The 23,551-nt window shown below is 58.9% G+C and overlaps 3 protein-coding genes across 5 annotated transcripts; all 3 read right to left on the bottom strand.

Moving 5' to 3' along the window:
* Positions 1-255: 255 nt before the first annotated feature.
* On the bottom strand, positions 256-8,147 carry MXD1 (MAX dimerization protein 1). Of its 2 annotated transcripts, XM_066206145.1 has the most exons (6): positions 8,046-8,147; positions 7,866-7,962; positions 4,982-5,011; positions 3,789-3,903; positions 3,117-3,276; positions 256-3,038 (listed from the first exon to the last, which is right to left on the bottom strand). In XM_066206145.1, the coding sequence occupies exons 1-6, from the start codon at positions 8,116-8,118 to the stop codon at positions 2,851-2,853; spliced, it is 663 nt and encodes a 220-aa protein (XP_066062242.1). In that variant the 5' UTR covers positions 8,119-8,147; the 3' UTR covers positions 256-2,850. The 2 variants fall into 2 exon arrangements, with proteins under 2 accessions (XP_066062242.1, XP_066062241.1); XM_066206144.1 differs by having other exon boundaries at positions 256-3,276.
* A 979-nt stretch (positions 8,148-9,126) lies between these two features.
* On the bottom strand, positions 9,127-11,618 carry SNRNP27 (small nuclear ribonucleoprotein U4/U6.U5 subunit 27). Of its 2 annotated transcripts, none has more exons than XM_066206153.1 (6): positions 11,421-11,618; positions 10,675-10,795; positions 10,250-10,362; positions 10,043-10,122; positions 9,885-9,949; positions 9,127-9,440 (listed from the first exon to the last, which is right to left on the bottom strand). In XM_066206153.1, the coding sequence occupies exons 1-6, from the start codon at positions 11,455-11,457 to the stop codon at positions 9,386-9,388; spliced, it is 471 nt and encodes a 156-aa protein (XP_066062250.1). In that variant the 5' UTR covers positions 11,458-11,618; the 3' UTR covers positions 9,127-9,385. The 2 variants fall into 2 exon arrangements, with proteins under 2 accessions (XP_066062250.1, XP_066062251.1); XM_066206154.1 differs by having other exon boundaries at positions 10,250-10,359; positions 11,421-11,616.
* A 705-nt stretch (positions 11,619-12,323) lies between these two features.
* ADD2 (adducin 2) lies at positions 12,324-23,528 on the bottom strand. Its single transcript, XM_066206114.1, has 15 exons — positions 23,476-23,528; positions 21,902-22,076; positions 20,989-21,127; positions 20,311-20,462; positions 19,355-19,435; positions 19,132-19,281; positions 18,343-18,486; positions 18,163-18,261; positions 17,811-17,990; positions 17,459-17,716; positions 16,585-16,704; positions 16,404-16,493; positions 15,780-15,930; positions 15,609-15,698; positions 12,324-14,830 (listed from the first exon to the last, which is right to left on the bottom strand). The coding sequence occupies exons 2-15, from the start codon at positions 22,073-22,075 to the stop codon at positions 14,532-14,534; spliced, it is 2,127 nt and encodes a 708-aa protein (XP_066062211.1). The 5' UTR covers position 22,076; positions 23,476-23,528; the 3' UTR covers positions 12,324-14,531.
* Between the last annotated feature and the right edge of the window lie 23 nt (positions 23,529-23,551).

Here is a 23,551-nt window from a genome sequence, read left to right as displayed (position 1 = left end):
CGGCACAGCCCAGGGACAGGACAAGGGACAAAGCCCCAGCCCAGCCCGGGGAACCGCAGAACCAGGAGCAGCACTGGAATGAAGCACCTGGGAGGGGTCAAGGATGAGGATGTGGCTGAGGGACCTGGGGGGGGGCTCAGCCTGGAGAAACGGAGGCTCAGGGGGGATCTTCTCACCCTCCACAACTCCCCACAGGAGTGTGGATCTCTGTCCTCACTGTCCCCAGGCCCTTCCTGCAGCAATTCCAGCTCACGCTTCTCTTTTGTAACGAAATAATTTATTTCCTAACAATCAAACAAGACAGAAATATCCATGGACACAGCAAAGATCTCCTAAAACACGGAATTCCTAAAAAAAAAAAAAAAAAAAAGCACCATTCTATTGGCTTGACACGGGGTTCACCCAACAATGGCATATTTACAGCAGGAACGGCTGGAAATGGGATCCATGTCCGCTCCCAACTGCCCAATGGAGCCGAGGGTGGGGTGGATCCACTTCTTGGGAAGCAAAAAGAACAGAAAAAAATGACGGAAAAGCTCAAGTCAGAGGTGTCCCGAAGAATAATAAAAGAAAGGTTGAGTGGAGACGGGATGGCTCCACCGGAAAAATTAAGGATGAAACAAACATTTTGGTGCTTCCCGGGAGCTGGCAGTTCAGGATATGCCTTCCATAAGAAAAAAAAAAGGAAAAACAGCCCAAAAATGGGTGGTTTTGATTCCCACCCACCTGTGCCCCAATCCTATTCCCCCACTCCCTGGATTTTTGTCACAACCTATAAAAAAGTCCTTCCTGCAGTTTATTTCATAGGAATGCTGGTGGATCAGTGAATTCCAGGAAAAGGTTGGCACCACCTTTGGGAACCCAGAGATTCCGGGTTAGTGCAGCGTTTTGGGGTTCCTGGAGCACAGCCCGACAGTGCAAAGGGCCAGGAAGGGTCAGTCTGGGATAGGAAGGGAAAAAAGGGGGGAAAAAAAAGGCATTGGGAACTCAAAAAGGCACAAACCTGCCCAACCCCCTCATTTGTGCTGAGGCCAGACTTTCAGAATGTCCAAAACCAACCAAAAAATCAACGTTTTGTACCTCTGGAAGGGCCTTCCCAGTGCTGGAAATCACCTGCCCAGAGGGCTCTGCTGGGATTCCCCAGGTGAAGGCAAAAGCCACCTCAGCCACCAGCCCCCAAGGGCTGATATTCCTCTTTTTCTGGTGTTTTTCCATCTATTTGCCTTTTTTTCCCTTTTTGCTGGTGCAGGGGGTTGAGCTCAGGTGCCCATGGTCTGCAACAATGCCAGAGGGTGGAAAATTCCAGCAGTTTTAAAGGAAAATTCCTTGTGTTTGGTTTTTTTTTTTTTCTCTTAAGAACCAGCACATGGAAAAAGAGCCAGAACTCGGGGGATTTGGGCAACTTGTGGGGCCTGTGGGGGGCTTCCCACTTCCCCAAGTGAGCCAGGAATGGGACTGGGGTGTTGAAAAGGAAAAAAAAAGGGGAAAATGAGAAAGCGGTAAAGGGGAATAGAAAAGGAGGAAAGGCAAAGCAGGAAAGAAGGAGAAAAGGGAAACAAGAAAGGGGTAAGGAGAAAAGGAAAAGGAAAAAGGGGGAAAGGAAAAAGCACTGGAGTCTCCTGCTGCTCATCCCCTTGCACTCCACGGAGCATTTTGATGCCTTTCAGCACCTGCGTTTCCTGAAAGGGACTAGCAGAGGGTTAGGGTTTGTGTCCTAGCGCTGGGAAAAGCCCTGGGAGAGCTCCTTGCTGACACCTCACCAGGGCCTGGCCAGCTTCATGGGGCTGGAAAAGCCCTTGGACCAGCTCGAGGGGAAAAGGAAGGTGTTGGAAGCAGAGCTTTCTACATGTCAACATTCCCAGAGCATCTCTATAAGCAGGAAGTGGTGGGAATGCTCCCTCCAGCGCATTGGGAAACGAACCCACACCACGGGCAACCCATGTGTGCTCCAGCTTGGAAAGCCCCCTGCCCCCTGGGCCTTCCCTCTCTGTGGTGGCTTCTGGAATCCTCCATGAGCCTGGAAAAATCCCGGATGGATGGATGGACACAATCTGGGGAGTCCTGTGGGGTTATTGCTGAGCAGAGGCATCATCTTTGTGCTGAAGGGGTGGAGAGAGTCCATGGGCTCCCTCCGAGGTAGAAAAAATTGTCCCCGAGACTAGAAGCATGGAAAGGGAATTCCAGGAGTCTGGAATGCCATGCCACGGGAGGTGATGGGGTTTGGGTTTAGGGAGGGCAGAAACTTCTCAACCCAGAGGTGGCTGACCTGAGGGGTGAGGATGGCTCTGAGCCCCCGGAGCGCTGTTCCCCATGCCAGGAATGCTCTGGGATGATGGGAGGGCTGGGATGGGGTATCCCTGAATATTTAGAGTCGGGGGAAGGAACCCCTGACTGAGGCTGATCCCTGTGCCCAAAATGCTCTGTGTTCCCAGCTTGGCTTCGCTCTGTCACAGATGGAAACTCCACAAAGGATCGGTTTTCTCTTCATATCTCCTCCCAAAAGCTCAGCTTTTTGGGTCCTGAGGATTGGGAACGTGATGTTGCCACCCAAATGTAGAGAAGATAGGGAATACCGGGCAGTGATAGCCTTGGAAAGAACCCAGGGAAGGCTCTTGAGGTTGCTGTTATTGCCAGGATATTCCTGGGCGCTTCAGGCGTGGCTGGAATGTAGGGCCTGGCAGAGGAGGTTTGGCTGGGATGAGAGGCTGGCGATGCAAACGGAGCCCCGGGAGCAGCTGGACCGGCGGGACGTTCAGGTGTTTCTGTGCAGGGAATGCTGGCAGGGTCGGTGTGCTGGCTAACGGGATCCCAAGGGGACAGCGGTGGTGCCATGGTGATGGGAAGCGCTTCCTAAATCCCCACAGGAAGCTTCCGGCTGCTCGCCAGCTTTGCCCTGGTCCCGCTGGAGCTGGAATATCCCTCGTCGCTGCCCAGGCTCTGGAGGCTCCCGCGCTCATCTGAGTCACTGGGGCTGCTGCTGCTCCAGTCCAGATCAGCTGGGAGGTCGTCCGTACTCTCCACATCCACATCCATCTCTTCTGCTGGAGGAATGGGAACGGTTGGAGCTCTGGCATGGCCAGGCCTCTCACCAGCCATCCGCCAGCACAGGCTCTCACCTTGATCCGAGTCGGAGCGCTCAGAGGAAAGGCTGGAGCCGATGCTGTCTATCCTGACCCGCTCCATCCCCAGCTTTTCCAGCTGCCGCTGGAGGTGCCGTTGCTCCCGCTGCAGCTGCTCAATCTGGTGCAGGGCCCGGCGCTCCTGGTCTTCCAGCTTCTGCAGGGGGGACACAGCACCCTGAGCTCTGGGATTCCCTCAGAACCACGCAGCACACAGGGCACCCAGAGTCCCCGGGACTCCCTCGGAACCACTCAGCATTCCTGGCCCAAACCACCCCAGCGCAGCCACTGCCAGCTCCCGAGAGGCTCCTGTCTTCAGCACGCTTGGGATGTGGAGTCGTATGGATTACAACTCTCCCAGTCAGCCCAGCCCAATACTGGCTCTCTCCCAGTTCTCCTGATGTCAGTGGTCTCCCAGTTATACCAGCCCAATTCAGAACTCCCCCAGTTACCCCAGCCCCATCCCAGTCCTCCCTCCATCCTCCCAGCCCCATCCTTCTCCTCCCTCCATTATCCCAGCACAACCCAGTGCTCCCCCCATTATCCCATCATGATTCCAGTGCTCTCCCAGTTATCCCAGCCCAACTCAGCACTATCCTAGCCCATGCCCCATACTGAGATGCTGCTCTCAGCTCCGATCCCGATGTTGGATCCTGTTTTTGGGCTCACCTGGATGTGGAGCCTGGCCCTGGTGAGGAGGCTGAGTGTCGTGTGCCGCCCGGCCGCTGCCCCCAGCGGCACCAGCCCCTTCAGCCTCTCCAGGCACAGCCGGAGCTGGGCACGCCTGGAATGGGAACACACAGTTTGATCAGCTTCCTGAATGGCATTCCCACCCCTCTGGTGTGGAAAAATGGGGTGGTGGGAGCTAAACCCGACCAGGAGCTTTCCCAGCCTCCATGAACTTCCAGAAACTCAGAGAAAACAGCAGCCAGGCAAAAGGATGCCTTGGACAAACCTCATGGATAAATCCTGCTGGCATCCTGGGCTGTTGGGATGATCCCAGGCAACGAGATACCAATGACCTTGGAATTCTCGGTGAGAATATCCACTTTTGGTCATTCTCTTCCCAGAAAGATTCCATCTCAGGAGTGCTGTTTGGTTCCTGCTGACAGCTGGAGCTGCCCAGGCTAACACCCAGCTGCAGATCCCTTGGGACTGCTTCCTTTCCATATTTTTAGTAGGAAGAGGGTGGTTTTGGATCCAAAAACCCCAGATCCCTGCAAGAGCACTGACTGTGCTCCAGGAATCCTCCCTCTTCCTGTAACATCTGGCTTTTCTCTGCTTTAACAGGTAGGACATCAAAGCTGGAGGGAAACTCCAGCTCCCTGAGGAAATCCCTTTTTCTGCTGAAAGCAGGGATGCTTCCAGCACATCCCAGGTTTCAGTGTCCATCACTCCAATCCCAACATGCAGGTCAGATCCTTGGGAATGGGTTGTAACACCCATCCCTGAGCTGCCTGATCCCAGGCAGCTCCAAATGGATTTTGCAATGACCTGCTGGTCTTGTTTGGGGTACTCTGGGAGTGAACAGGGACTTTCTCACCCAAAGGACCTCGGGATGACAACATAGGCAAAACCAGTGGGATTTACATGGGATAAATCCCAAACTCCAACTGGCTCAAAGAGGAACCTGTGAAAAGACAATTCTCCTGAGTAAGCAGAGCAGGAGCTGGCTGTGGAGATGGATGTCATTCCCAACAACCAAGGACAGGGAATGCCTTAATCCTTGATGTCCTTTATTCCATTCCTTCCCTCCCACTCCCCCTCTCAACCCATCTCATATTGCTTTTCCAGGGGTAGAATACCCGTGGAAAAACAATAATTCCTCCCAGCCCAGCTGCTGACAACCCTCTGGCACTCACCTGTTCTTTTCCATCTCATTGTGTGTCGACCTGAAAAAGAAGGAAGAAGTTATTAATTCCTCTGGCTGATTAGGGATTAACAGTTGAGATTAACATGTGGGAATTAGCAAAAGCTCCCAGGAAAAGCTGCAGATCTGGGGGGCTTCCAGAGCTCCATACCCAGGAATGGTGAATAGTGGGATGCAGACACAGAAATTGCCAGATAAGTGTCAAAAAAAGGGTCAGGAAAACCATAAAATGGGATTTAAAACCAGTTTAAAGTTTTAGAGCTGGGATTGGGATCAACAGCTCATCCCTGTCCCTTGACCTGCCAGGAACATAACATGGAAAAAGCCTTCCCTGTGTCCAACAGCACAGAGCAGCTCTGGAGGAGACCCCGAAAGCACCGACATGTTAAAACCATGATAAGTCACCCTGAAACTCCCAATTTCCACGGAGTTGGGAAAACACAAGCTACGGCTGACTTTCCCTCCACTGAAATTCAGGAAGAAGCCACGGGAGACCACACAGCTTGTGTTCCCTTGTGCTTAGGGAAGAGCTGTGTCTCTGCCTACTGACTTCCTAAAACCTCCAGAGGCCTCAAGAAGCACCACTCTAATTTGGGAAAAATGTTGTTATGTGCCTGAAAACACAAATCTGGGAATAGCCCACAGGCTGTTCAGGTGAGGATGTCTATTGGGATGGCCCCACGGGATCTGGGAGTGCTGGAAAAACAGGGGATGTCACTGAAGGGAAAACCAGGGATGTCACCATCACAGCAGTGGAAGATGCTCTCTGAGGTCTCCTTCACTTTTCCAGCAGCATTCCTGATGGATCACCCTGCTCCAGTGGCTCTGTTGCCTTCTAGCAATATTGGGGCCACATCTCCCACATCCCCAGAAATGTGGGGATAATTCTATCCCAGAAATTCTATCCCAGCAGAAACACTCCCCACTCCAGTGGGATGATCCTGACACAACGGAAGTGCTCAGCTCTCCAGCTTCTGTGCAGTCTCTCCATTAGTTTTTTCCCCTGGATAAATCTGCATGTTTCACAGCCAGATCTCTACGAAGGGGTTGCCATAGGCTGAATCTTTACGAGTTTTTTTCGCTGATTCTAAATTATCCAAACACTTCCTGAGCACTGGTACAGACAGGGGTGAGACTCCTATCACCTCCACAATCATTAATTACAAGTCCATCATCTTTTCTGCCTTGATCCTTCCTGGAATGGTTGTTTTCTCTTTAGGACTTGCATTCACCACCACAAATATTTAGAAAAAGATGAACTAACTGATGGATTTTAATTTTGGATAAAATAAGCAGGGACAGAGGCGATGGCAGCTTCACCCCGGGGCAGGTGGAGCTCCCACATCTGCGGCTCCAGCATCCCCTCCAGAGCGATCTCATGCCCACAGAGTCACTGATTTGGATTCCCACCAGTCTGAACCTCAGCTGATCACCAGCTTTCCCTTTGGAATGTGTTTTTTATTCCTGAAAATCATAATAGACTGGCCCGAATCAAACAAAATATTCTGAGAAGGAAACCTGGAGCGTGTCCAGGCAGGAGAAACTCCCAGATTTACTTAGAGCCTGCTTGATTTGAGCCCAGGGGCCCTGGCAGCCCCTCGAGCGGCTCCTGGCACTCTGAAACACCTGCACGGGAGCCACCCGAGCCCCGGGGGACACAGGGAATCATAGCATGGGCAAATCCAGCTGGATTTGTTCTGGCAGCTGCCAAAGGTCAGCTGCCGTGGCGTCGCACAGACGGGATCGCTCCCAACCAGGAAAAGAGTGGCAGATGTGGTGCCATCAGGGCCTGGCTCCTCCCTGGCTCCATCCAGCACCAGTGACACGCTGGGATGGACCTGCTGCCCCTCACAGTGTCCCCTCGGCTGGGGGCACATCTGGAGCCAGCCCTTCCCAAAATCAGCTGAGTGATTTGAAGGTTATTAAAGTGATGGAATAAAGCCTGCACGATGTGGGATTTGCTCCTGGAATTCAATGTGGGTGTTTGGAGCCGACTTAAAACGTGGAGAAAAGGTGGTTTAGGATTTAAAATCAGCGAGGAGTAAGAGGGAGGAACAACCAAGGAGGGATAATGGGAGGCTCTGGGCGGGTTTCAGGGTGGATAAACAAGAAGGTGGCAGAAGGGTCCCCTGCCACTGCGCTGTAACAGCAGGACCTCTCTGGGCCAGTCACCCAGGGACAGAAAGGTCCCACCCATGGTGTCACACCCAGCGACAGCAGGACTTTGGTGACAGCAGAGCCCCACCCAGTCCTGTCACACACCCAGTGACAACAGGACCTCACTGAGCCGGGTCACCTGATGACAGAAGGGTCCCCCAGTGCTGTCACACACCCAGTGACAGGAGGACCTCCCTGTGCCCCAAACACCTGGAGACAGGAGGGTGCCCCCGGCCTTGTGACACCCCCAGTGATGGCAGGGGGGCCCTACCAGAGCCCGGGGACCGGGGAGTCTCCCCGACCCGGCCACAGGTCCAGTGACTCCCCACGAGCCGGGACACCTGGGGACAGGAGCCCCCGGGCCTGTCACACACCCAGACACAGAGGGCCCTCAGCAGAGCCCGAGCGGCGTCATGACCGGAGGATCCCCCGGCCCTGTCGCACACCCGGTGACAGCGGGGACCCATCAGAGCCCGGGAACCGGGGGGGTAACCCCGGCCCGGCCAGAGGCCCAGGAACAGCGGCCTCACCGGGCCCGATCACACGGCCACGGGAGCCCCCTCGGGCCTGTCACCCACGCCCAGTGACAGCGGGGCACACCGGGCCCGGCCGCACGGTGCCGGGAGCTCTCCCAGCCGGGCCGGACCTGCAGCCCCACAACGGCCGGGCCCTTTCGCTCCGGTTCCTCCTCGCCCCGCCCCGCCCGGTGCTTCCATCACCTGCCGCCGCCGCCGCTCCTCCGTGTCTTGGCGCGGCGCCGCGGGGCCTCCCCGTCCTTCCCGCCGGGCCGCAGCGAGGCGTAACCGTGCTCGGCTTCTGCGGAGACACAACGGCGGGCGGGGGTCACCGCGGGGCCCGGCCGGGGGCACGGGGGACACCGGGGGGGGGGCGGGGGGTACCTCGCTCCCGCCGCTCCAGGAACTCGGCGGCCTCCAGCAGCATCTGGATGCCGAGGCGGGGGGGAGCGGCCATGGCGGGGCCGGGACGAGCCGCGACCGGCGGCGGGGGGGGGAGCGGCGGCCTCTGCCCGCCCCGAGCGCCGCTCCGCCAGACCCCGCGCGCGCCACGCCCCCTCCGCCTCTCATTGGCGGAGGATGAGCGAGGCCCCGCCCTGCGTCGCCGTTGATTGGAGGACGAGGCGGAGGCCCCACCCAGCGCCTCCACGAGCGGCGGAGAGGGAGCACCGCCGCACCTGAGGATACGCCCCCCGCTCGCTGCCATTGGACGAAAGCGCCACACCCTCCTGCCATTGGCCCGACCTCCCCGCGGCGCCCCGCCCACAACACCGGCCCCGCCCCGCTGGCCGCACGCGCTGCCCTGACTCACTTCCTGCCGCTCAGCCAATGGCGAGGTCGGACGGGGAAGGGGCGGGGCCACGGCTACGTGTAGCAACGTGAGCCAAGCGGGAACCCCCCCGGCCAAGGACAGAGCCCTGGGAACGGGAACCTCCCTGGGCAGGGACAGACCCCCCGGGACAGGGAATCCCCGGATTAGGGCCAGACTCCTCCGGGGAACGGGGACCCGGCAGGGACAGACCCCCCCACAGAGCTGGGACCCCCACCTCCCCTGCCAAGCAGCCACCCTCCTTGGGAGGGACCCCCACACCAGGGCAATGCCACCCCCCGGCAGGCCCCCCCTCTGTCCCACTGCTGGGAGCACCTCAGGCCCTCCACATCAAGAACCACCCACAGAGAGAGCACCTCCACCCCACGCAGGGCTCAGAGAACCCAAAGCTCCTCCTTAAACTGGGAGCACCCCAGATACCATTGCCCCCCCGGGGGGCAGGTGATGGAGGGGCCTCGCAGCCCCAAACTGATAATTGGGTGGGGTTGAGGGAGGAAGAAAGATCCCCCTGCCAAGCACCTTCAGTTTCAGCCCAGGGTTCAAGTGGGGCCCCACAGAATTGAGCCGATCTGTATCAATTCCAAGGATTTGTGGGAGTGGGAATGGAGGCCCTCCTTTATCTCTGAATGGTAAAAATTAAAGGAAAAAAATACATCCGGGGTTTTATTAACAGGGAAACAAACCAAAAACAGGGAAAACACAGCAAAATCCCACCCAGAAACCAACCTTTGTTGTAAAAAAACCCCCCCAAAATCCAAGAAACGGAAACTCGTGGCAGCTCTGGCCTTTGTGACTTGTTGGGAATAACCCAAATTCCACTGGAATCCATCATCGGAACCACCCAGGAAAGTGCAGGGAAGTGACATCCTTTCGTGGTGGCAGTCATGTCCCAGTGTCAGGCGATGAAATCCAGGGGCCTGTTAAATCCTCCTTTTCTGTTCATGTATTGCCTGGGCGAGGATGGAAGCAGAGTCAGCCCTGGATCCAGGGAAATCGGGACAAAAATACCCGGGAGAGGCTGGGAATGCAGCTCAGTGGCCACAGGGAACCCAATTCCCCCGGCACTTGACCAAAAAAAGGGCAGGAAGGCTCCCAGCGAGGAGATACTCCAAAGGTTGGGCTGTGTGAGGATCCCAGGTTTTCATCAGAAAGGGAGCAGAACTGACAAACTGGGTGTTCTTTGGGAATAAACCAGGTGAACAGTGTTGCTTCCTGCTGCTCCGATCCTGTTCAGGCCTCACTGGGCACATCCCACCTGTTCCTAATGTGCTCCTCACTCCTCATCCTTCTGATTTCCCCATTCCCAGGGCTGCTAGAGAACTCTGACCTCTGCTTTTGAGTCAAAACCTCACAAAACAAAATCCTCTTCCTATCCCAAAGGAAGGGGAACACACCTGTACTTCCTCTTCTGGGACACATTGATGGCGTAGGCATTGGCGGCACCGTCCACCTTCTTCCCCTGAGAAGAAACGTCTCAAAATCTCATGGATTATCCCCAAACAGGGCAGGTGACATTGCAGAGCCCCTGGAGTGGCCTCAGGCCTGTGCTCACCTTGGTGGTATCAAAGGAGGCAAAACCCATCATCTTCATCATCTCGATCTCCTCCTCTGTCTTGCCCTGCAAATCCTCCTCTGAGGGAAGAAAATTGGGGATTGTGAAAACACAAATGTTGGGATTCCGAAAAATCTGGGTGCCCCTGGGCTGGTCCCAGCCCCACAGGGCATCTGGGGGTGTTCCAAGAGGAAATTCCCCCCTCACCTGTGATCTGCCGCTCCTTCTTGGAGTCCTTGAGCTCCTTCTTCTCCTCATCCCGACGCTCCTTGGGTCGCGCTGGTGATGAGGAGCTGGAGCGGTGCCGGCGTGGGGACCTGCTGGGGCACATGAGGTGGGGCTGCAATTCCCACCTGGAATCCCCATCTGGGGCTCCCACTGTTCCTGGTTCACTCAGGGTGCCCTCACCTAGCTGTCCCCACCCCACGCTGGTGTCCCTGCCCTCACCTGGATCATCCCTGCCCTCACCTGGATGTCCCTCCCCTCACCTGGATCATCCCTGCCCTCACCTGAACATCCCTGCCATCACCTGGATCATCCTTGCCCTCACGTGGATGTCTCTTCCATCATCTGGACAGACCCCACCCTCACCTGGACATCTCTCCCCTCACCTCGATGGTCCCTGCCCTCACCTGGATCGTCTCCGGTGTGGGGAGCGGGACCGGCTCCTCCTCCTGTCCCTGTCTCGGGACCGTGATCGCTCCCGCCGCCGCCTGTCCCTGTCCCGGGACGTGGAGCGCGAGCGCCGGCGCTCTGCCCGGGGAAGGATCAGCTCCTGCTTCCCTGCCCACTACCCAAAGGAAATCCCACAGAAAATCCCAGCTCCAAGCAGAGACTCCGGGACAGCCCCTCCCACCCCTCCAGAACAGTCCTGGGCTCAGGGATCCCTCTGGGCACCCCTACAAATGAAAGAGCAGCAGGAAAAACCTCCACCTGGAGCGGGGGAAATCATCCAGGGGGGAAATCACCCGGGGGGATCAGCCAGGAGGGGGTGAGGGTCCCCAAAAACCTGAGGAAGGTGGAGAAGGGTGGGAGGAGACGGGACACTGGGGGAGGAGAGGAGATAAGGATGGGGAGGGGGAGAAGGAGGAAAAGGAGAGGAGGAAGAGAAGGAGGAGAAGGAAGAGAAGTAGAAGAGAAGGAAAAGGATGAAGAGGAAGAAGTGGAGGATGCGGGAGGGAGTCTGCTCTTCCCCAGACGAGGAACCGGGGTCTCCTCGCCGTTCCCCCCCCGGAGGGTCTCAGTCCCCCCAGCTACCCCTGGGCCGCTCCCGAGCCTGGCCCTTTCACCCAGATCTCCCCAGGCCCCGTCCCCCGGGTGCCCCCTGCCCTCCCCCAGGGTTCCCGTCCCTCCCTGGCTCCCCACGGTGCTCCCTCACCCCGCCGCGGCGGTGACCGGGAGCGGCTGCGGCCCATGGTCGCCCTTCGACGCCGCGGGCCCGGGCCTGAGGGGGCAGAGCCTGAGGGGCAGCTCAGCCCCGCATCGGCACGCCGCGGCCCGCGCCCGCCACCGGCCCCAGGAGCCCGCCCAGCCCGAGGCGCCAGGGGAGGGCCGGCAGGAAGGGGACGGCAGGAAGGGGAGGGCAGGAAGGGGCCGGCAGGAAGGGGCCGGCAGGAAGGGGACGGCAGGAAGGGGCCGGCAGGAAGGGGCCGGCAGGAAGGGGCCGGCAGGAAGGGGACGGCAGGAACGGGACGGCAGGAAGGGGCCGGCAGGAAGGGGCCGGCAGGAAGAGGACGGCAGGAAGGCGGGGCTGTCGCCGTCTGCAGGCTCCGGCTCGCTCCCCCGGCGCTTGCGGTGTGCCCTGCTGCCCGGCCCGGCCCGTCTCTTCCCCGGTCCCGGCCCTGCTGCCAGCCCGTCCGGCGGGCGGACCCGCAGCCTCCGTTCGGGTCCCCGGGTTCAAGCAGACGGGTCGGGTCGGTGCGTCCGGCCCAGCCTGGAGTCCGAACGTCCTGCGGCCGTGCCTGGGTTCGGTAGCGGGGGAGTTCAGGAGGGCCCTCTCTGAGAAGCTGCTGCAACCTTGCCAGTGTCCGGCGCACCCAGTGCCAGCGGCTCCGGGACGCCTCAGTGAAGACACTGAATCGGGGAGTGCCATTCCTGAACCGTGACACCGTGCCGTCCTCACCCTGAGCCCCATCCCTGTCTCATTCCCAGCTCCACCCCCGTCTCATCTCGTCCCGTCGCATCCCATCCCCAGCTCCAACCCCATTCCCATCCTGTCTCATCCCCACAACCACCTCCATCATCCCCATCCCTTTCCCCTCAATCTCCGAGCGCTGCCGGGTGGCAAACACAGGGTTTTATTTACACCGGCGTTCCACGCGCTCCCGGGCGCAATTGTCACACGCGGGAACATGTCACATCCCGGCCTCCTCCCGGTGGCATTCCGGGGGGTTCAACACCCGCCCCACCACCGGGGCCTTCCTGGGCAGCCCCAGCTGGGAGGAGGGGTGCTGGGTCCAGCTGGACTCGTCCTTCCCCATTGCCAACATGGGATCAACCTCTGTTTTCCAGCAGAGGTGCAGATGTGGAGGCCCCGGATCAGGGATTTGCCCCCTTCCTGCCTTCCCCTGGAGAGACCCCACCACCCTGAGCCTTGCTGGAGTGAGGGGGAGGCAAGGAGGTGAGGTGGGGGAATTACCCGAAGGGTGGTCCCGGGATGTGATCTTGGCTTCGTTTTATTCCAGCTATGCAGCCAGGACCCTCGTCATTATGATTATGGTGGCACTTGAGCCTTCGTCCCTTTCTACCTGAAACTCCCCAGAATTTCATGGAGGGGGAAATTGATCCCAGGCTCCCCTGCAAAGCCAGTGGACCTTGGAAAAAGAGGTGCCAAAGGCCTTGGGGACAGACCTTCAGGGACAAAGGGGGAACAGAACCCCTGGGGTTTCCCCCAGGTTGGGCTGGGGGTGTGGCAGTGCTGTCATTCAGGAATTCCCCCCAGGTGTGACAGTGCTACCCCTGGGGAGGTGACACAGCTGTCTCTTCAGGCTCTGCTGCTCTGGGTCACCCAAGGGGAACAGGCCAGGGACAAAAATGGCCTCAAAGAGCCTTAAAATCAGTGGCAGTGAGGAACAGCCAACCCTCCCACTAGTGACAGGGCTGGGGGTGCAGAGGGGGTTTAGGGGCTCAGAGTGTCCCCTCGGTGCCCCCCACCCTGCAGGAGTGGATGGGGACCTGTTGGGGGACAATGGGCAGGGCAAAGGCTCTTCCCAAAATTTAGGCTCAGGTTGGCCATGGGGCTCTGGCAAGATCCCTGTCTGGGATGTCTTTGCTGTTTCCTGCACCCCCCATTCCATGGGCTTCCTGCTCTTCCGGAGGGAATCCAACCCCTATGAGCTGTCTTGCAGCAGTGAAAAGGTTTGAAACCACAGTGATGGCACATGAGAAAATCCTGCTGAGGTGAGGGAACCCCAGACGGGGTTCTGGGGCATTCCAGACCTCCTAGACAGGGGTCCACAGATGCAGGAAGGCTCAGGGCGAGCACCCCAGGAAACTGGGAGGATGGGGGGCTGATTCTGTTGTTTTATCCCCAAATCCCAATGCTGAAATGGCTGTGGGGAATATCAGCGTGGCTGGGGCTCTTCCCGGGAAGGGGTTGGCCAGGAGGTTGTAACGCTGGGAGGGAGGAGAACGCCAGGAAGGATTGAACTTGTGCTGGGAATCCAGAGCTGGGAAAAGCAGGGATCCAGTCTGGATGGGGTCGTTGTGAGTGGAGGCCGGCAGGAATTAGTAGTGTGTGTTCATCCCGAAGTAGCACTTAGTGAGTGAGTTTTGCTCATTTTAAATAACACAGACAATTCCCAGAGGTTTTTTTTCCCTGTTTTCCCAGGTGCGGGTCGTGCAAGTGAGGTGGGGGCTTTTCCAGTGGTGGGAAATCCTTCTGCTCTTCCTTGGGTGGGGAAAACATGGGGTGGGAGTACCAGGAGAAGGGGATGAAGTGCTTCTTTAGCCCAAGGAGTGGAAGATTACAATCCAGGAAGGAAAAATCTCAGCTTCTCCTTCAGGAAAAGCAATCCCCCGCCTTCAGCTTGATCCCGTTCTCCTGGCGGAGCGATGGACAGTTTTTCCTGGGGATGAAGCCAGCGCCATTCCAGCAGATCTTGAAACAGAAGGTGAAGAAATAACCACAAAACACCCTTTTCTTGAACCTCAAATCAAGCAGACCTGAGCTCTGGTGGAGAAAATTCAACCCTTGGCCCATGATGGGAAGGGGCCGGAGCCCAGGAGGGAAAGGGGGGAGGGAGATGCAGCGGGAATTTCCCCAAATGGGGACCACAGTCTCTCTAAGCTCGGTGACAGCCTCAAGAGGTGGGTGGCAAGGGGGATGAGATGCCTTGTGCCAGAAGGACCCGGAAAACAGCCGGATTTCAGGGGTTTTGGGCCGCACCTCGGCCAGACGCACGAGGCAGGAGCTGCCCCCGCCCCAGCGCTCCCAGTCTCAGAGATCCCGGGGATCCCTGGGATGGCCATGTGTGAGGCCTTGGGAGACTCATGATTCAATCTTTTCCTTCTTTTTGCCTTTTTTCAGGAAAGATGGGGTCCGGAATTTCTTCTTCTTTTTGGAGGGTGATTTGGAGGGTGAACCGTCAGGGGACACAGGGTTGCTGGTCACTGTCTCCTTCTCCTTGGGGGCATCCTGGTCAGCATTGGTAGTTGTCCGGTCTGTCCCCCCTTTTCCAAGGTTTTCCTCAGTGCTTTGCTCTTCATCTTTTCCATTCACCACAGCTGGTGGCTCCTTCTTGGCAGTGGAATCAGAGGGGGCTTGGCCACCATCGGCCTTCTTATCACCTTGGAAGGGGAGAGGGAACAGGGAATTGGGGCAGCAGCACCAGTGTTGTGGGGGGGTTTATCCCCCCAAATGTCCAATGGGGCCTGGACAGGAGCAGGATTTGGCCTTCATGAGTGGAGAAGGTTGGGATTTGATCCTGTCCTGCCACAGGCACCACTTCCCTGAGCTGCCCCCCTCCCTGCAGGACAAGCAATGTGGGATGGAGAGCCTGGAAGAGGCAGCAGGAAAAGCAGGAAGCAACAACAAGGAAGGATTCCCCAAGGGATTTCCCCCGAGTGGGTCTGGAGTGGGCCATGGAGACCGAAGATCCCCCCGAGCCCGTGTCCCTCAACCGGGGTGGCCTCTCCGTACTTACTACGGCGCCAGGGATTCAGGGATAACTCCTTGGGTGACAGGCACACGGGGAGGAAAGAGAAAGGAGACGTTGTGGAGACAGACAGACAGACAGACACCACGAGACACCATGGCAGAGCCAACAGCCCCGAGCTGCGCCCCGGCACCCGCTGTGGATTGGAACAATGGGAACATCGCACCCGCCGGAGCGTGAGGACTGGGATGGGGGACAGAGCCATCAGCAGATGCTCATATCCTCCTGCCATGAATCCTTATCGGTGCTTGGCCCCTCTGGAGTGGGGACCCCCCAGGACAGGTTGGGGGGACACGAGGTGACAGCGAGCTGCATCTCAGTGCAGTTTGGCCAAGCCGCCCTTGTCCCCCCACTCCTGCTGCTCACTGGGACCCCACCCCTCGTTTTGGGGTGCTTGTCACCCCACTCACCCTCCGTGGGCTCTGCAGGCTCTGGGGGCTCTGGAGGGGGCGGCTCTGGAGGAGGAGCCCCACTCTCCTCTGCTGCCGCGTCCTTCTCACCTGCCACAGAGAGACATGCTGGCCCTCGGTCCCCTCAGGGCCAGCCGGGGGCGTTTGGGCGTTTTGGGGTGTCTCTCCTACCCTGCAGGCACTTCTTCCTCTCCACCTCCTGCTTGTACTCCTCCAGCTCCTGGTCTGTGAGCTGGCTGAAGGGGTTGGGGGGCTCTGCCTCGGGGGGAGCCTCTTCCCGGCCCTCCTTGGCCTCTGCATCCCCCAAGTGGCTCTCAGTGGACTGAAACAGACCCCCAGAGTGGTGTCACTCCCCTGGAGCAGTGTCAACCTCCCCAGAGAGATGTCATCCCTCCAGAGTGGTGTCACACCCTCTGGAACTGTGTCAACACCCCCACCCCCCACCCCAAGCAGTGTCAACCCCATTGGAGCAGTGTCTGAGGAGTGTCCCCCCTCCAAACAGTGTCCCCTCTGCCCTTGGAGTGGTGTCACTGCCCCTGGACCTGTGGAATGCTGGGGAACCAGGGAAGGGCTGGGTGCTCTGGGAAGGGGGACTTGGAGCTGGGCATGTGGGGTGATGTGAGGCTTGGGACAAGAGGTGATACGGGGCGATACTGGCCTGGGGATACAGTGGGGACATGGGGTGACACAGGGTGACATGGGCTGTGGACAGGGGGCTGGGGACATGGGCCGTCATGGGGCTGGGGATGCAGGGCTGTGGACGTGGGCTGACACAGGGGGACACAGGTGCCATACAGGGCTGCGGCTGGTCTCGGCGATGACACTGGCCAGCAGCTGCGACTGGGGCCCGGCAGACTTCACGTCCTGGCGGTTTTGCTCCCGGATCTGTGGGTGAGGGCAGGGATAAACCCCCTCCAAGGACAGGGATAACCCACCCCAGCACCCCTGGACGCCCCTGTCCTCCAGCCCACCCCACCTTGTTGCGCATCTCCAGCACCTCCTGTGGGTCCGTGTAGAGCGGCACGAACTGGTTGGGGTTCTCAATGCGGATTGGGGTCCCACTGCTGCCCTTCTCCACCTCATCTGCTCGCAGCCACTGGAAACGCAGGAAAGGTGTTTTGGGAAGCAGGAGACCCCAATGATAGATGGGGAACCCTGACAAATGCAACTTGTATAGAGTGAAAACCCCATAAATGCAGGGAGACCCCAATAAACACTCCTTGCGTCGAAGGAAGACCTGACTAAATGCATCATACATAGAAGGAGGACCCAAATAATAAAGGAAGACCCCATAAAAAGCATCTTGTGTAGAGTAAAGACCTTGATAAACTGGTCTTACATGGAGGAGAGACACCAATAAATGCATCTTGCATGAGGGAGGGACCCAAATAATAGAGGGCAGACCCTTATAAATAGATCTTGTGTTGAAGGGAGACCTCCATAAAGGAGAAACCCAAATAAAAACATTTTATGTAGAGGGGAGATCCTGATAAATATGAGGAGACCCCAAACAACACATCTTGTGATGAGGGGAGACTGCAATAGATACATCTTATGTAGAGGCGAGACCCTGATAGTAAAGTGGAGACCCCAATAAATGTAACATAGAGGGAGACTCCAATAAATGAGAAGACCCCAATAAATATATCTTACACAGAGGGAAGACTCTGATAAAGCCAATGGCATTTGGCCCCACTAGAACGGGGTGGTGGGATTTCAAAATAATCATTACAGGATGAATGGTCCCTAGGCCTGCCTACACCCGAGTTTCTAGCGGGATCCAAATCCAGGACACCCTTCACCTCCCTGGTTGTTGATCCCCAAGCCCGTCTGCCCCAGCTGCCCCTCACCGTGGTCTTTGTTCTCTGGCTGCCGGTGCTGCCCTGCGGCTCCTCGGCCAGGTTGACCCTGGTGTAGGTGTTGGGGGTGTTGAGCCACCTTGTCTTCTCCTTCTGCTGCTTCTGGGCGTGCTGGCGCAGGGCGGGGGTCCCGGCAGGCTCCTCCTCGAACACGAAGGCTGTCACGGTGGCGGGGATCAGCACGTCGCTTTTGGGCTTGCTCTTCTCCTGCACGAAGGGGTAGCGGTAGGTGTAGCCCGTGCGGTATCCCTGAAAAAGCACAGAGCGGGGAGTCAGGCACGTAGGGATAAACCGAGGGGTCGGAGCGCATTTTGGGGCAGGTTGGGTGGGTTTTGGCACTCGCCAGGTTGTCCAACATCCTCATGAGAGCCTCGAACTCGTGCTCGCCCAGGCGGCTCTTGTGCAGGGGCCCAAAGGTGGTGCCGGCGTGGCGCACAGCGCCCAGGCCATGAGGCACGCGCTGCTGCGCCCGCTCCAGCACAATCAGGTTCTCTGCGCCTCCCGCGCTCGCCAGTGCGGACACCTGCAGGGCACCGGGCACCGCTGAGCTGGGGACACCTGAGACAGCCCCACAGCCACCCTCGGAGCCAGTGCTGGCACACGGGGGAGTAAGGGGGCTGAGACCTGGCACAGCTCATTGCATCCTCCTGCACTTGCTGGGCCCATCTGCAGCTCATCACTAGCCCTGCACTCACCTGGACCTCGCAGGCCGCCTGCAGGTGGAAGATGCTGTAAAAAGCCTCCTCGGCTGTGTCCCCCAGTGCCAGCACCCCGTGGTTCCGCAGCACCAGGATCTGCAGCGCCCGTGCAGGATGTCAGTGGGGCAGGCAGTGGATGGTGGGGTGATCCCCGCGTCCCCCCAGGTGTCCCCTCACCTTGCAGGTGGGCCCGAGGCACTTCTGGAGCTCCACGCGATCAGCCTCGTCCTCCACTTCCCCACGGAAATCGAAGTAGGCGACGTCCCCCAGGAGAAGAGCAGCGCGGGAGATGGGCAGGAGCCCGCAGCGCATGGCCGACACCTGGGCACGGGGGGGAACAGGGCAGGGGGCCAAGGAACCCCAACACCCCCCAAAAAACCACCAACACCCCAAAAATACCCCATCCCTGCAAAAAACCCCAACCCTTCCAAAACTTCCCAACCCTCCTCAAGCTCCTATCCAAAAAACTTCTAACCGCCCAAAAAAATCTCCCCAAAAATTCCCGACCCTGCAAACCCCTCCAACCCCCCCAAATCCCTCCATAAGCAACTTCCTAAATTCCCCCAAACTCTCCACCTCCCAAACTCCACAATCCTCCCAAAAATAAACTGTCCCCAAAGAACCCCAGCCCTCAAAATCCTGATCACCCCAACACTTTGTGCTGCCCCCAAAATCTCCCAACACCTCCCAAATCCCCCAAACTCCCAAGGAACCCAAGTCCTTCTCAGGCCCCCCCAAATCTCCAAGATCCCCTTGTCCCCCCAAAACCCCAAATCCTACAACCACTCCAAAATACCCTTCCAACCTCTCAAATCCCCCCCAACCCAACCTCCCCCAAAGGCCCCCGAGTTCCCCTAACTCCCAAGCCCCCCAAATCCCCCCAAACCCAACCTCCCCCTAAAGGTCCCATCTCCCTCAGCCCCCCCGCCCCTCCAGACCCCCATTCCCCCCGTTCTCAGCCCGTACAGCGGCGGCAGCAGGGGTGTGCAGCCGCACAATGCAGCGGATGTCAGGGCGTGCGGCGTAGATTGCAGCATGCAGGCTGAAGCTGCGGGCGTCGGGCGTGAAACCAGTGCTGCCCTGCTCCACCACGGCCCCCAGAACGTTCACCTTCACCTTGGGGGGCACAGGGGACTTAGGGGGTCTGCTCCCCTCCAGGCAGCCCCGGGGAGAGAGGCGGGGTGCTCACCAGGCTGGCCGCTGTCACCTCACTGCACGCCAGCCCCTGCGGGGCCACCAAGAAGTGCTCCTGCTCCTTGCTGACCCGCAGCTGCCATGGGACACAGAGTGAGATGAGAAACACCCCAAAAAATCCTCAAATAAATACTGCCTCAAAACCCCCACACCTCTCTGATCACCCCAAAACCATTAAAAAACTTCTGAAACTCCCCCCAAACCAACATCCCAAAGTAATCCAACAACAATCCCAAAAGCTCCAACCCCCACAAACTCCCCCCCAAAATAACAACCCACAAACCCTCAAAATCCCAACCCACCTCAAATATCCAAAACCCCTTAGACCCCCTCCAAATCACCAACATCCCTCCAAAAACCCAACATCTCCCAAACCTCCAAAATCCCACAAAAGAACCTCAATTCCTAAAATTCCTCAAATCTCCATCCAAAACCATCCAAAACTCCCCACTCCTCCCAGAAAACCCCGGAACGGCCACCTCCAAGCCAAAATCCACCCAAAACCCCACATCTCAAAACAACACAATCTCCTCAACAAACTCCCTCAACTCCTCTTCAAACCCAAAACATTTTTAACCATCCTGTCCCCCCATACAAGTTTTGTGGTGCTGATGGTGTGCCCTAGCTGTACCCAGTTAACAGGTCCAGCAGGACTTAAAACCCCCAAACAACACCAAATCCCACTAAAATAACGGAATTTCCTCCAATATCCCCCCAAAACAACTCCAAACCTCCTCCAACTCCCCCAAACCCCCAGATCCCCTGCGGGGTTTTGGGGTGTTCACAGTGACATGATGTGCCCCAGCTGTGCCCATCTGTACAGGTGCAGCAGGTCCCAACCTCCCCCTGAAAAACACCAAACCCCTTTAAATCCCCCCCAAACAACCCCGAGTATCCTCAAAATCCTTTCCAGGCCCCCCATTCCCACTGTGCTGGTTTTGGGGTGCTCACGGTGACAGCAGCGTGTCCCAGCTGTGCCCAGCCATACAGGTCCAGCAGCCGGTGGATGCTGCCAACCTTGCAGCGCATCAGCCGCTCGCCCTTGGCCAGCGCTGGCCCCTCTGTCCCATGCAGGTCATTGATGGGGGTCACTGACGCCAGCCCTGGGAATTGGGGACCCCCCCATCAGTGGTGGGACACCCCAAACCATGGGAGGTTCACCAGGGAGAGGGGGCCAGAGGGTTGTGGGAATGGGTTTGGTGGCTGTCAAGGTTTGGTGGGTCCAAAGGTTTGGTGTTCCCCCAGATTTGATGGCCCTCAAAGGGTTAGGGAGATCCCAGGGGTTTGGTGGCACCTCAAGTTCACAGAGGTCCCAAGGACATAAAAAGGTTTGGAAGTCCCCAATTTCTCAAAAGTTTAGGAGCCCCCAAAGTTTGGTGGGCCCCAAAGGTCTCAAAGGTTTGAGGACCCCAAAGTTTTTTGGGGTCCTCAAGGCCCCAAAGGTTTGGTGGTCCCAAAGCATTTGATGCCCCTGAAGGTCCCAAAGGTTTTTGTGGTCCCAGAGGTTTGGAGATTCCAAGGTTGCAAAGATTTGGTGTCCCTGGAGGTTTTGGGGCTTTTCCCACCCCACCCCCTCAATTAAATCCCTCATAAGCATTCCCAAACCCCCCTGTCCCCAGCCCCACATACCCATGGGGGAGGTGGGCAGGGCGGCGGGGGACGTGGTGGCCATGAAGTCGGCGATCTGCCGCAGTGCCCACACGTGGGACGAGTTATTCCCCTTCTTCATCTGCTCCTGGATCAGGCTCTCCAGCTCCTCCCGGAAGGACTGCAGCACCGGGGACAAGGTGACAACGGGGTGGGTGGGACCACTGGGGACATTGGGGCAGGGGGCAGCAACACTGGCTCAGTGGAAGTGGCACTGCTGGCTTGGTGGCATGGTGATGGTGGCACTGGCAGTTTGGTGTCAGCGACACCATTGCCTTGGTGACACCTCCAGCTTGGTCACATAGTAATAGTGTCACCACCAGCTCGGTGACATGGTGATGGTGGCACTGCTGACTTGGTGTCAGCGGTACCTACAGTTTGGTGGCTCACTGGTGGTGCCAGGATCACCAGCTTCATGGCACAATCACCACTGGCTTGATGGCATAGTGATGGTGGCGGTGACAGCATCACCGACCGGCTTGGTGGCAGTAGTGTTGCCAGCTTGGTGCCACAGTGGTGATGATGGCACCACGGTGGTGGTGGCATTGCCATCTTGGTGTCCGTGACACCACTGGCTTGCCGGCACAGTGGCAGCAGTGGGCCTGGCAGCTCAGTGACAGCAGCACCGTGGTGGCAGTGACATTGCCAGGTGGGGGGACATGCACCACCATGTGGCGACATCTATTACCTTGGGGAAAGGAGGGATGGGGCGGGTACAACAAAGGATGGGGCCAGGGACAAGAAGGCTGGGGTTGGCGACAGGAGAGACGGGATTTGGGCCGGGAGGGATGGGTTGGGGGATGTAAAGGAAGAAGTTGGGGACACAGAGGACAGGGTTTGGGGACAAGAGAGGGGGATTTGGGGACATAGGGCAAGCGTGGGGCCGGGAGCTCACCGGGCTCTGCAGGATCATCGTCACCCGCTTTTTCTGCTCCATGAGGTTGAAGTCCTGGCGCAGGTCCCCGGCCCCACTCCGCGCTCGCAGGAACCCGGGGTCCTCCTGGGGGGGGCAGCGGGGCCCGGGGGCGGGGGGCTCGGGCAGGGGCTCGGGGCTGGCGGCCGTGCTCATCCTGGGGACGCGGGGACATGCGGCGTCACCCCCGGCACCCCCAAAGGACAGATTGGGGAGAAAGCACCGAAAACACGGCGCAGCTGTGCCCAGCAGATAAGGCCCGCGGGGCCCCCGCCCTGCCCGACGCCTTGCGGGGACAGGTTGGGGACACGTGGGAGGGGGGACCCGGAGGGGGAGTCGCCCGCTGGCAGCACTGCCCTGGCGAGTTACAGCTCTCTGAGGACGTCACAGCTGAGAACGGACATAGCTCAGTGCACCGATGGGAGCAGGAGCTGAGAACGGGCACAACTCAGCGCATAGGTGGGAGCAGGCACAGCTCAGTGCGCTGGTGACAGCTGAGAACGGGCACAGCTCAGTGCGCTGGTGACAGCTGAGAACGGGCACAGCTCAGTGCAGCAGTGAGAGCCGGGGATGGGCCGCTTGGCACAGAGATGGGAGCAGAGACTGAGAACGGGCACAGCTCAATGCACCCATGGGAGAGGCTGTTGAGAACGGGCACAGCTCGGGGCACCAGCGGGGTGGTGGCTGAGAACGGGGAGCGCTCGGTGAACTGATGGGACCTGAGAACGGACACAGCTCAGCACACCCACGGGTGTCACCCAAGGACCCCAGTCCCGAATTGGGGTCACCCACTACTGGGGGCTCGGCGCCGCGCTGCCGCCGCACGTGGGGGGGTTCCCGGCCGCCCCCCGGCCCGCGGGTCCCAAAAGGACCCTCCTTTCTCCTCCAGGTCACTGTCACCGAGCGCTGTGGGGATGCTGCTGCCAACGGCCGCCCAACCCAGGACACCCCCAAAACACAGGGTGGGGCGGCTCCCCCAAATCCTGGGGGTGACCTCCAGCCCCCCCTCGCTCAGGGCAGAAGGGGACTCCCAGATTTTGGTTCTCGGAGCGTATCTGGCTCACTGGGCGGGGGGGGGGCCACGGCCGGGATAAATCCAGGGGGGCCCCGGTGACCCCCGGCCGCGGGGCCCGAGCAGCCCTCGGAGAAGGCGGGGGTGCTCTGGGGGACGGGGCCAGGAGCCCCCAGCGGTTCCCCCTCCCAGCATCCCCCCCCCCGCCTCCGCCCTCGCCGCGCCCAGCGCCGCTGCGGCAGCCGCAGGGCGGAGGGGGGGAGAGCGAAAACCGGGGTGGAAACCGGGATGGATTCGGGGGGACCGCAGCATCGGCCCCCCCCCGGGGGTGGAGATGTGAGGAGGGATGGGCTCAGGTACCACCGAGGGAGGAAGGCCTGGGAAAGGGGGGAGGGGTGGGATGCAGCACCCCCACACCTGCATGCAGCCAGCTGGGGGTGGGGTGAGGAAAAGGGGGGGGGGGGTCACCCAGCCTCCCCCGACCCTCCCAAAATCCCCCCACCCCCGAGGGATGCTGCGGCCGGGGGCTGCTGCCATCACCCACCTTCCTCCTCCTCCTCCTCAGAGCATCCTGACAAAGGGCCGCCCCCCCCCGACACACCACGCGTGTCCCCGCACCT

The sequence above is a fragment of the Chamaea fasciata genome, unplaced genomic scaffold (genome assembly GCF_029207755.1).
Source record: "Chamaea fasciata isolate MVZ Bird 193981 ecotype frontalis unplaced genomic scaffold, bChaFas1.0.hap1 SCAF_30, whole genome shotgun sequence".
Classification (NCBI taxonomy): domain Eukaryota; kingdom Metazoa; phylum Chordata; class Aves; order Passeriformes; family Sylviidae; genus Chamaea; species Chamaea fasciata.
The sequence above is the reverse complement of the archived record's forward strand: the minus strand, read 5'-3'. Positions and strand labels throughout refer to the sequence as shown.